We start from the raw sequence: 13,277 nt of genomic DNA on the forward strand, positions 1-13,277 counted from the left end.
AAGCCAATTTTGTATCCAATTTGCTAGCTCACCCTGGATCCCTGTGTTCGAACCTTCTGGACCAGCCTACCATTTGGGACCTTGTCAGAGGCCTTGCTAAAGTCCATGTAGACAATGTCCATCGCCCTGCCCTCGTCAATCCTCTTGGTCACCTCCTCAAAAAACTCAATCAAATTCGTGAGACATGATTTCCCACACACAAAGCCATGCTGACTATCCCTAATCAGACCTTCTTTTTTTTCTTTTGGGCCTCCTTATCTCGAGAGACAATGGATACGCGCCTGGAGGTGGTCAGTGGTTTGTGAAGCAGCGCCTGGAGTGGCTATAAAGGCCAATTCTGGAGTGACAGGCTCTTCCACAGGTGCTGCAGAGAAATTTGTTTGTTGGGGCTGTTGCACAGTTGGCTCTCCCCTTGCGCCTCTGTCTTTTTTCCTGCCAACTACTAAGTCTCTTCGACTCGCCACAATTTAGCCCTGTCTTTATGGCTGCCCGCCAGCTCTGGCGAATGCTGGCAACTGACTCCCACGACTTGTGATCAATGTCACACGATTTCATGTCGCGCTTGCAGACGTCTTTATAACGGAGACATGGACGGCCGGTGGGTCTGATACCAGTGGCGAGCTCGCTGTACAATGTGTCTTTGGGGATCCTGCCATCTTCCATGCGGCTCACATGGCCAAGCCATCTCAAGCGCCGCTGACTCAGTAGTGTGTATAATCAGACCATGCCTTTCCAAATGCATATAAATCCTGTCTCTCAGAATCCCTTCCAATAACGTTCCCACCATTGATGTAAGGCTCACCGGCCTGTAGTTCCCTGGCTTATCCCTGCTGTCCTTCTTAAATAAAGGCACAACATGAGTTATCCTCCAGTCTTCCGGTACCTCACCCGTGGCTAACGATGATACAAAAATCTCTGCCAGGGCCCCAGCAATGTCCTCCCTTGCTTCCCAGAGCATCCTAGGATACACCTGGTCAGGTCCTGGGGATTTATCCACCTTAATGCGCTTCAATACCTCCAACACCTCCTCCTTTGTAATGTTGATATGCTCCAGGATATCGCTGTTCCCTCCCTTGAACTCATTAGCTTCCATGACCTTCTCCACGGTAAATACGGATGAGAAATATTCATTTAAGACCTCGCCCATTTCCCGTGACTCCACACATAGATTACCACACTGATCCTTAAGGGGACCTACTCTCTCCCTAGCTACCCTTTTACTCTTAATATACTTATAGAATCTGTTAGGATTCTCCTTTATCTTATCTGCCAGGGAAATCTCATGGCCCCTTTTCGCCCTCCTAATTTCCTTCTTAAGCTAACTCCTACCTCCCCTATACTCCTCGAGGGACTCGCTCGATCCCAGCTGCCTATACCTGACATATGCCTCCTTCTTTGTCCTGACCAGACCCTCAATATCCCTCGTCAACCAAAGTTCCCTAAACTTGCCAGCCTTGCCCTTCCATCTAACAGGAACATGCCGGCCCTGAACTCTTCCTATCTCACTTTTAAAAGCCTCCCACTTGCCAGACATCCCTTTACCTGTAAACAGCCTCTCCCATTCAACGTTTGAGAGTTCCTGTCTGATGCCATCGAAATTAGCCTTCCCCCAATTTAGGACTTCAACCTGAAGACCAGTCCTATCCTTTTCCATAACTATCTTGAAGCTAATAGTCACTGGTCCCAAAGTGCTCCCCCACTGACACATCAACCACCTGCCCAGCCTCATTTTCTAAGAGGAGGTTGAGTGTAGCCCCTTCTCTAGTAGGGCCATCCACATACTGCTTCAGAAAACTATCCTGGACACACTTAACAAATTCTTCCCCATCTGATCCCTTAGCACTAAGGCAGTCCCAGTCAATATTAGGGAATTTAAAATCATCTACTATTACAACCTTATAATTCCTACACCTATCTGTGATTTCCCTACATATATGCCCCTCCAATTCCCTCTGACTATTGGGGGGCCTATAGTATAATCCCATCAAAGTGATCACCCCTTTCTTATTTCTAAGTTCTACCCTATGGCCTCGCTGGACGTTCCCCCCGGGATATCCTCTCTAAGTACTGCCGTGATGTTCTCCCTGAACAATAGTGCAACTCCCCCTCCTCTCTTACCTCCACCTCTAAGTGGAGGAGAATTTATTTACACAGTGTGTTATAATCTGGTAAGTGTATGTTTAATTAGTAATTATTGAATGATTACTAAAACTATCAAAATCTGACATCTGATGCTGTGAACCCATTATTGTGAGTGGTAAATGATAAGTAACAATATTCATTCCTCCATCAGTCTGGTCATTAACACGGATCAGTCCTTCGGTACAGGCCACAGAGGGTTCTGCTGAGCAGATTACTGTCCTGGGATGGCAGGAAAGATTGACAATCACCTCATAAAGGTGATCAAAGATCTACAAGGTAAGACAATTTCATTCACACTCTCTAGCCCTGTTCTGTCTCTGTGAGATCACTTAACAGTTACTGATCCTGTTTGTTTCACAGGTTCAATCCAAGAGCTTTGCAAACACTACGAGTGGAATCAGCTTCCCATTACTGATGCTAGCCCTGTCCTCCACAGGCTGTGTACTAAGCTCGAGTACCTGCTACAGGTAGGACACCTCACTCTCTAGCTCCCACCCCAGATCAATCTGTATCTTTTCTGTGTGTGACTTCTCATACATCAGGGTGAGGGGGTAATAGTGATGGGAAATGGAAAGTGTGTGTGTCTGATTACTGTTCTAACTCTGTCTGTCTCTACCTCACTGTGTCTCTCTCTGTATCTATCTCTTTCGATCCCTACTTACCTCGTTCTCTATTCTCTCTGTCTATCAGACTCTCTCTCTCTGTCTATATCTGTCTCTACCTCACTCAGTCTCTCTGTCTCTAACTCTTTTTGTCTCTACTTATCTCTGCCTCTATTCTGTATCTCTGTCTGTCATTTTCACTGCCTCTCTATCTTTCTGTGTCTCTTTTTATATATCTATCTCTACCTCACCGTCTCTCTCACTCACTTTGTCTCTCCATCTGTCTCTGCTTTTCAGATGAATTAATTTCTATTTCTCTCCTCCCCAGTATGATCAGAAGGAGAAGAAATCTATTTTTGGAAGTCGGAAGGATTACTGGGATTATTTCTGCACCTGCCTGAATAGCCACAAGTGTGGAACAGATGCCCTGAAATTTATTAAACACACAACAAGAGTAAGTGTTGACGCAATCAGTTTCATTGAAACTTTTTTGGCTGAAGTTTCCTGTCTGGGAACTCTGCATACATACCAATTTACACAAACATATACAGAAAAGGAGAGACCAACTGTTCATCACACCTGTCCCATCTTGACATATTCACTGTATTGTCTCCATCTAACCCCTAACCTGACCCCACCATTACTGAGAGAGGCAGCAAAGGGAAAAAATAAACTATCAGCCAAAGTAACTCTGCAAAATTACTCTCCTACCTCAGGTGATAAAGCAAGTGCAAGGAGACCCTGGTGACTAGTATCACTCACCCCCTCCCATTAACCCATTAATAACTCACCATTGTCTCCACTTACAAGGACTGAAGGGGTTTCTGCTTCCTGTCCTCTGGGTGAGATACCACAGCACAGGCTGGAATGGAGGCTTGGCTTTTGACTCAGTTACACATTGCTGTAAACACCTGCCGCATCATAGAAAGCTAGATGTGTATTTCTACACACTGAATATTAGAGTGAGCAGCAACACCTGTGTACTATAGGAAGCAGCCAGTTAAACCCCTCCGCTCTCTCTCTCTCTCTCTTTGTGACCTGCAGCTGAACACCTCAATGGGGAAAGGACGAGCTTTCATCCGATACTGTCTGGTGCAACAGCAACTGGCAGACACTCTGCAGCTTTGCTTCCTCAATCAGGAGCTGGCCAGGTAAGGTGAAGGTGCCAGTCAGTCACACACCTGCACGGGGAATGCTGTGTGTTGGCAATGAAGGGCCGGATTGTGTTCCCAGCCTGGTGTCGGCTCCGTGGCGGTGGGGGGAGGAATGGCACTGGAGAATTGGAGAGGCGGTGGCCACTATGGAACCCTCCATGTCGTGTGAGAGCTGGTGTAACTCAAGTTGAAACCTTGGCCACCCCATCTCTGTAGCTTTACAGTGCCTGTGACTATTAGTCTGTGGCAATGTGTAGCCCAATGGCTCAACAGTGCCCCTGGCAGGTTATTGATAGAACTGCTGGGGTTTAAGAAGAGTGTGACAGTAACTGTGACGTTCATTGTTTCCCTTCCTCCTCTGCATGGGGCAGTGATTGTTAGAGCTGGGGGCAGGACGGGACAGTTTCAGGAACCAGCTTGGCCCCTCACTCAGAGGGCCAATCTTTAAATGACATTAGTTATGTAAAGAGATGAGAGAAGCTGGAATTATTCTGGTTGGAGCAGAGAAGGTTCAGGAAATATTGACTAGAGGTGTTTTGATGGAGTAAATAAGGAGAAACTGTTTCCATTGGCAGGAGGGTTGGTAACCAGAGGACACAGATTGAAGGTGATTGGCAAAATAACCAGAGGGGAATGTGTTATGTATTCTCCGGTTTGCTGGATATTTTATATATCTGATTTATCTCAGAGCAATGCAGAGATGACACAAGTTCTGAATCAACAACAAATGTATTTACAGTACTTAAAAATATCCCAGCACTTAGAAGATTTCAGTACAATGTCTCTCAGAACACTCTTGACTTTAGTTTCAGTTTCAAAACACGTAAGCTCCACCCAGAGGTTTAAGCAATGAAGCACAGTGAAGACTGCTCAGTGAACAGAATCATACTATCAAACACAGATTAATTAACCCATTGAGCACTACGGGATGGAAATAATTTTTTTACACAGTGAGTTGTTGTGATCTGGAATGCGCTGCCTGAAAGGGTGGTGGAAGCAGATTCAATAGTAACTTTCAAAAGGGAATTGGATAAATAGTTGAAAAGGAAAATCAGCAGGGCTCTGGGGAAAGAGCAGGGTATCGTTGAATCAGTTGGAGAGCTCTTTCAAAGAGCCAGCACAAGTACGGTGGGCAGATTGGCATCCTCTATTGCTTTACAATTCTTTGAAGTGGGATAGTGTTGGACCCTATGTGCCCACGTTACTTCATTTTGCGTCGTGACTGCTGGGGATGGGAGGGGGTTTCCAGTTCCTCCTGCTGCAGATAGGCTGATTCAGATCAATTGGGTTCAGATGTGTGAGGAGCAGACATCCAGAGCTGGCATCCTCTGACGCTAACCTGTATTGTATTGCACAAGCTGCCATGATTTGCCACACTATTACTTTGAGACATATTGTATTGACTGCTCTTTTTCAGTGACTGGTATTATGCCAGGAGCCCCTTCCTGTCCGAGAAACTCAGGTCTGACATCATGGAGCAGCTGTACTCCTTGAACGGAGTGAGATTTGACCTGGATTTGGAGGGTGTTCACCTAGACACAGCATGGCCATTAGGCACATGGTAAGGAGACAGAGAGAAGGAAGGAATAAAAGTTATAGAAACCGTCACATTTGCCTTTCCATTGGGTACAGCTTCACGCACTGTGTATACTTTTGGTCTCATTATTTAGGGAGGGATATACTTGCATTGGAAGCAGTTCAGAGAAAGTCTGCTAAGTTGATTCCGGGGACTGAAGGGGTTGTCTTCTGAGGAAAGCTTGAGCATGTTGGGCCGGTATTCATTGGAATTCAGCAGAAGATTTTCAGGGGGTTGACAGGGTAGAGGCTGAGAGGATGTTTCCCCTCATGGGGAAATCTAGAACGAGGGGGCACAGCTTCAAAATGAAGGGACTCCCTTCAAAGACAGAGATGAGGAAGTATTTCTTCTCCCAGAGGGTCAGTAATCTTTGGAATTCTCCAACCCAGTGAGTAGTGAAGGCTGGGTCATTGAATATATTCAAGGCTGAGTTAGACAGATTTTTGATCTACAAGGGAGTCAAAGGTTATGAGGCAGGCAGGAAAGTAGAGTTAAGGCCACAATCAGGTCAGCTATGATCTTATTGAATTATGGAGCAGGCTCAAAGAGTTAAATGACCTACTTTTGTTCATATTTTGTATGTTCTTCTGACTCTCACTGGGGTACAGTTCCACACACAATGACTCTCACTGGGGTACAGTTCCACACACACTGACTCTCACTGGGGTACAGTTCCACACACATTGACACTCACTGGGGTACAGTTCCACACACACTGACTCTCGCTGGGGTACAGTTCCACACACAATGACTCTCACTGGGGTACAGTTCCACACACACTGACTCTCGCTGGGGTACAGTTCCACACACACTGACTCTCACTGAGATACAGTTCCACACACACTGACTCTCACTGGGGTACAGTTCCACACACACTGACTCTCACTGGGGTACAGTTCCACACACACTGACTCTCGCTGGGGTACAGTTCCACACACACTGACTCTCACTGAGATACAGTTCCACACACACTGACTCTCACTGGGGTACAGTTCCACACACACTGACTCTCACTGGGGTACAGTTCCACACACACTGACTCTCGCTGGGGTACAGTTCCACACACACTGACTCTCGCTGGGGTACAGTTCCACACACACTGACTCTCGCTGGGGTACAGTTCCACACACACTGACTCTCGCTGGGGTACAGTTCCACACACACTGACTCTCACTGGGGTACAACAAAGAACAAAGAACAGTACAGCACAGGAACAGGCCATTCGGCCCTCCAAGGCTGCACCGATCTTGATACCTGTCTAAACTAAAACCTTCTGCACTTCCGGGGACCGTATCCCTCTATTCCCATTCTATTCATGTATTTGTCAAGATGCCTCTTCAACATCGTTATCGTATCTGCTTCCACCACCTCCCCCGGCAGCAAGTTTCAGGTACTCACCACCCTCTGTGTAAAGAATTTGCCTCGCACATCCCCTCTAAACTTTGCCCCTCGCAACTTAAACCTATGTCCCCTGGTAACTGACTCTTCCACCCTGGGAAAAAGCTTCTGACTATCCACTCTGTCCATGTCACTCATAAATTTGTAAACCTCTATCATGTCGCCCCTCCACCTCTGTCATTCCAGTGAAAACAATCCAAGTTTATCCAACCACTCCTCATAGCTAATGCCCTCCAGACCAGGCAACATCCTGGTGAACCTCCTCCGTACCCTCTCCAAAGCCTCCACGTCCTTCTGGTAGTGTGGCGACCAGAATTACACGCAATATTCTAAGTGTGGCCTAACTAAAGTTCTGTACAGCTGCAGCATGACTTGCCAATTATTATACTCTATGCCCCGACCGATGAAGGCAAGCATGCCGTATGCCTTCTTGACTACCTTATCCACCTGCGTTGCCACTTTCAGTGACCTGTGGACCTGTACGCCCAGATCTCTCTGCCTGTCAATACTCCTAAGGGTTCTGCCATTTACTGCATAACTCCCACCTGCATTAGACCTTCCAAAATGCATTACCTCACATTTTTCCAGATTAAACTCCATCTGCCATTTCTCCGCCCAAGTCTCCAACCGATCTATATCCTGCTGTATCCTCTGACAATCCTCACAACTATCCGCAACTCCACCAACCTTTGTGTCGTCCACAAACCTACTAATCAGACCAGCTACATTTTCCTCCAAATCATTTATATATACTACAAACAGCAAAGGTCCCAGCACTGATTCCTGCGGAACACCACTAGTCACAGCCCTCCATTCAGAAAAGCACCCTTCCACTGCTACTCTCTGTCTTCTATGACCGAGCCAGTTCTGTATCCATCTTGCCAGCTCACCTCTGATCCCGTGTGACTTCACCTTTTGTACCAGTCTGCCATGAGGAACCTTGTCAAAGGCTTTACTGAAGTCCATATCGACAACATCCACTGCCCTTCCTTCATCAATCATCTTCGTCACTTCCTCAAAAAACTCAGTCAAGTTAGTGAGACATAGCCTCCCCTTCACAAAACCATGCTCTCTCTCGCTAATAAGTCGATTTGTTTCCAAATGGGAGTAAATCCTGTCCCGAAGAATCCTCTCTAATAATTTCCCTACCACTGACGTAAGGTTCACCGGCCTATAATTTCCTGGATTATCCTTGCTACCCTTCTTAAACAAAGGAACAACATTGGCTATTCTTCAGTCCTCTGGGACCTCACCTGTAGCCAATAAGGATACAAAGATTTCTGTCAAGGCCCCAGCAATTTCTTCCCTTGCCTCCCTCAGTATTCTGGGGTCGATCCCATCAGGCCCTGGGGACTTATCTACCTTAATGCTTTGCAAGACACCCAACACCTCCTCCTTTTTGATAACGTGATGACGAGACTATCTACACTCCCTTCCCTAGGCTCATCATCCACCAAGTCCTTCTCTTTGGTGAATACTGATGCAAAGTACTCATTTAGTACCTCGTGCATTTCCTCTGGCTCCACGCATAGATTCCCATCTCTGTCCCTGAGTGGGCCAACCCCTTCCCTAGTTCCCCTCTTGTTCTTTATATACGAAAAATAAGTCTTGGGACTCTCCTTAATCCTGTTTGCCAATGACTCTTCATGACCCCTTTTAGTCCTCCTGACTCCTTGCTTAATTTCCTCCCTACTTTCTTTATATTCCTCAAGGGCTTCGTCCGTTCCTAGCCTTCCAGCCCTTATGAATGCTTCCTTTTTCTTTTTGACTAGGCTCACAATATCCCTCGTTATCCAAGGTTCCCGAAACTTGCCAAACTTATCCTTCTTCCTCACAGGAACATGCTGGTCCTGGATTCTAATCAACTGACATTTGAAAGACTCCCACATGTCAGATGTTGATTTACCCTCAACAGCCGCCCCCAATCTAAATTCTTCAGTTACTGCCTAATATTGTTATAATTATCCTTCCCCCAATTTAGCACCTTCATCCGAGGACTACTCTTATCCTTATCCACAAGTACCTTAAAACTTATGGAATTATGGTCACTGTTCCCGAAATGCTCCCCTACTTAAACTTCGACCACCTGGCCGGGCTCTTTCCCCAATACCAGGTCCAGTACGGCCCCATCCCTAGTTGGACTATCGACATATTGTTTCAAGAAGCCCTCCTGGATGCTCCTCACAAATTCTGCCCCATCCAAGCCCCTAGCACTAAGTGAGTCCCAGTCAATATAGGGGAAATTAAAATCACCCACCACGACAACCCTGTTACCTTTACATCTTTCCAAAATCTGTCTACATATCTGCTCCTCTACCTCCCACTGGCTGTTGGGAGGCCTGTAGTAAACCCCCAACATCGTGACTGCACCCTTCCTATTCCTGAGCTCCACCCATATTGCCTCGCTGCACGACCCCTCTGAGGTGTCCTCCCGCAGTACAGCTGTGATATTCTCCTTAACCAGTAATGCAACTTCCTCACCCCTTTTACATCCCCCTCTATCCCACCTGAAGCTTCTAAATCCTGGAACATTTAGCTGCCAATCCTGTCCTTCCCTCAACCAAGTCTCTGTAATAGCAACAACATCATAGTTCCAAGTACTAATCCAAGCTCTAAGTTCATCTGCCTTACCTGTTATACTTCTCACATTGAAACGAATGCACTTCAGACCACCAGTCCCGCTGTGCTCAGCAACATCTCCCTGCCTGTTCTTAGTCCTACTGGCCTTAGTTACTAGTTCCCCCTCATTTATTTCACTTGCTGTCCGACTGCTCTGGTTCCCACCCCCCTGCCACACTACTTTAAACCCTCCCGAGTGACACTAGCAAACCTCGCAGCCAGGATATTTGTGCCCCTCCAGTTTAGATGCAACCCGTCCTTCTTGTACAGGTCCCATCTGTCCCTGAAGAGATCCCAATGATCCAGATATCTGAAACCCTCCCTCCTACACCAGCTGTTCAGCCACGTGTTTAGCTGCACTATCTTCCTATTTCTAGCCTCACTGGCACGTGGCACAGGGAGTAATCCTGCTGTCTGTGAGGAGCTGCAATTGGGTACACTTCCTGCAGATGTTGTCGTCTGGAACGCTGGAAGCATCACACACTGACATCACACACACTGACCCTCACTGGGATACAGTTACACACACACTGACTCTCACTGGGATACAGTTCCACATCAGCCAGGTCCCCTCTGATACTTGGCTGAAACGCCCAGTCTTTCTGTGTAGTTCTAGATTGTCGGTACTGGCAGCCTATTCAGCGAACTGATATTGCATAAATAAGCTGAATCTTGCACTCAGCCAATAAACACACGGCAGCAGAATTCAGAGCCAGTGATGAGGGAGTGGTATCCGTGTCTCACTTCCTCTTCCCAAAGCTTGACCCTGAAGTGAATTGTGAACCTTCTAAAGCAGTACAGAGTGCAGTCAATTAACTCCAGCAGTGTACCCTGGGGCTTTCGGGATTGGGGGAAAAAATGTCAAAATCATTCAAAAATTGAATAATAAAATGTTTTTCCCTCATGAAATAATTGTTTTTTTTTAAGGAAATCATCTTGAAACTTAAAACAAGGAAACAAAACCCTCCACAAAGCGAGCTGACCTCAGTGTGTCTTAGTTGTTGGAGGGAACTGCAACAACATGGGAATTGACAACCCAATAATATAGAAAGTACACAAAACACACGATGTTATTAACCAAATAAAAGCCACTCAATGGTTTCTGTTATTCCATTTAAAAAACACCCGAACCCTTCGATTAGATTCCAGTCTGTAACTCACTCCTGGGTATCTGTTATTCTATATATAAACCCACCCGAACCCCTCGATTAGATTCCAGTCTGTAACTCACTCCCAGGTATCTGTTATTCTATATATAAACCCCCGAACCCCTCGATTAGATTCCATTCTGTAACTCACTCCTGGGTATCTGTTATTCTATATATAAACCCCCCGAACCCCTCGATTAGATTCCAGTCTGTAACTCACTCCCAGGTATCTGTTATTCGATATATAAACCCCCGAACCCCTCGATTAGATTCCATTCTGTAACTCACTCCTGGGTATCTGTTATTCTATATATAAACCCCCCGAACCCCTCGATTAGATTCCAGTCTGTAACTCACTCCCAGGTATCTGTTATTCGATATATAAACCCCCCGAACCCCTCGATTAGATTCCAGTCTGTAACTCACTCCCGGGTATCTGTTATTCTATAAATAAACCACCCGAACCCCTCGATTAGATTCCAGTCTGTAACTCACTCCCGGGTATCTGTTATTCTATATATAAACCCCCCGAACCCCTCGATTAGATTCCAGTCTGTAACTCACTCCCGGGTATCTGTTATTCTGTATATAAACCCCCCGAACCCCTCGATTAGATTCCAGTCTGTAACTCACTCCCAGGTATCTGTTATTCTGTATATAAACCCCCGAACCCCTCGATTAGATTCCAGTCTGTAACTCACTCCCGGGTATCTGTTATTCTGTATATAAACCCCCCGAACCCCTCGATTAGATTCCAGTCTGTAACTCACTCCCGGGTATCTGTTATTCTGTATATAAACCCCCCGAACCCCTCGATTAGATTCCAGTCTGTAACTCACTCCCAGGTATCTGTTATTCTGTATATAAACCCCCGAACCCCTCGATTAGATTCCAGTCTGTAACTCACTCCCGGGTATCTGTTATTCTGTATATAAACCCCCCGAACCCCTCGATTATATTCCGGTCTGTAACTCACTCCCGGGTATCTGTTATTCTACATAAGAATGCTTTGACATTCTCCCTGAATTGTGGTGCCCAGAATTGGTCTCTATATTCCAGCTGAGGCCTAACAAGTGATTTATGAAAGTTCAGCAAAGCATCCTGGCTTTTGTACTCTGTGCCTATATTTTAGATGTCTACACATATACTGCAGAGTCCCTGATACTAAGGATAAAGGCCCTTTGAGCTGTACTGGGTCCATATTACTCCAAGTCCTGTACTGGGTCGAGGATCGTAGGAGCAGGAGTAGGCCATTCAGCCTGTCAAGACTGCTCCGTCACTAGTTACATCATAGAGTCATAGAGTCGTACAGCATCGAAACAGGCCCTTCAGCCCATCGCGACCATGCTGACCATGATGCCTATCTATAATAATCCCACCTGCCTGCATTAATTCCATATCCCTCTATGCCTTGCTCATTCAAGTACCTGTCCAGATGCCTCTTAAATGTTGCTACTGTTCCTGCCTCCACCACCTCCTCAGGCAGCTCATTCCAGATACTCACTATTCTTTGTGTGAAAAATCTACCCCTTTGATCCCCTTTAAACGTCCTCCCTCTCACCTTAAATCTATGCCCTCTAGTTTTAGTCACCCCTACCATGGGAAACAGACTCTGGCTATCCACCCTATCTATGCCTCTCATCATTTTATATACCTCTATCATGTCCCCTCTCAGCCTCCTTCGCTCCAGGGAAAACAGACCCAGCCTATCCAATCTCTCTTTATAACTCAAGCCCTCCAAACCAGGCAACATCCTTGTGAATCTTTTCTGCACCCTCTCTAGCTTAATCACGTCTTTCCTGTCGTGCGGCGACCAGAACTGCACACAGTACTCCAAATACGGCTGAGCCAACGTTATGTACAACTGTAACAGGACGTCCCAACTCTTGTACTCAATGCCTTGGCCAATGAAGGCAAGCATGCCATTCGCCTTCTTCACCACCCTGTCTACCTGTGTTGCCACTTTCAGGGAACTATGTACTTGTACCCCAAGGTCTCTCTGCTCAACAACACTCCCCAGGGCCCTGCCATTCACTGTATATGTCCTGCCCTGGTATACCTTCCCAAATTGCATCACTTCACACTTGTCTGCGTTAAATTCCATTTGCCACTCCCTTGCCCACTTTCCCAGTTGATCTATATGTTGTTGTAACCTTTGACAACCTTCTTCACTGTCCACTATACCACCAATTTTGGTGTCATCTGCAAACTTACTAATCATGCCCCTTACATTCACATCCAAGTCATTAATATATATGACAAACAACAGAGGGCCCAGCACCGATCCCTGCGGCACACCGCTGGTCACTGGCCTCCAATCTGAAAAATAACCCTCCACTACCACCCTCAGCCTCCAGTCACCAAGACAATTTTGTATCCAATTTGCTAGCTCACCCTGGATCCCATGTGTTCTAACCTTCTGGACCAGCCTACCATGTGGGACCTTGTCAAAGGCCTTGCTCCATGTAGACAATGTCCATCGCCCTGCCCTCGTCAATCCTCTTGATCACCTCCTCGAAAAACTCAATCAAATTCGTTAGACATGATTTCCCACGCACAAAGCCATGCTGACTATCCCTAATCAGACCATGCCTTTCCAGATGCATATAAATCCTGTCTCTCAGAATCCCTTCCAATA

At 46.3% G+C, this 13,277-nt stretch overlaps 1 protein-coding gene across 2 annotated transcripts in view; it reads left to right on the plus strand.

Moving 5' to 3' along the window:
* Positions 1–13,277, plus strand: part of LOC137371820 (FYVE and coiled-coil domain-containing protein 1-like) — a 71,428-nt gene that overhangs the window by 25,602 nt on the left and 32,549 nt on the right. The window contains exons 2-6 of one of the 2 annotated variants that reach the window (XM_068034728.1): positions 2,294–2,418; positions 2,503–2,609; positions 3,073–3,198; positions 3,789–3,895; positions 5,316–5,459. In XM_068034728.1, coding sequence (XP_067890829.1) covers positions 2,367–2,418; positions 2,503–2,609; positions 3,073–3,198; positions 3,789–3,895; positions 5,316–5,459 — 536 coding nt within the window. In that variant the 5' untranslated portion in view covers positions 2,294–2,366. The remainder of the gene's footprint in view (positions 1–2,293; positions 2,419–2,502; positions 2,610–3,072; positions 3,199–3,788; positions 3,896–5,315; positions 5,460–13,277) is intronic. The other variant, XM_068034729.1, reaches the window with a different exon arrangement.

Source organism: Heterodontus francisci, chromosome 7, assembly GCF_036365525.1.
Source record: "Heterodontus francisci isolate sHetFra1 chromosome 7, sHetFra1.hap1, whole genome shotgun sequence".
NCBI lineage: Eukaryota > Metazoa > Chordata > Chondrichthyes > Heterodontiformes > Heterodontidae > Heterodontus > Heterodontus francisci.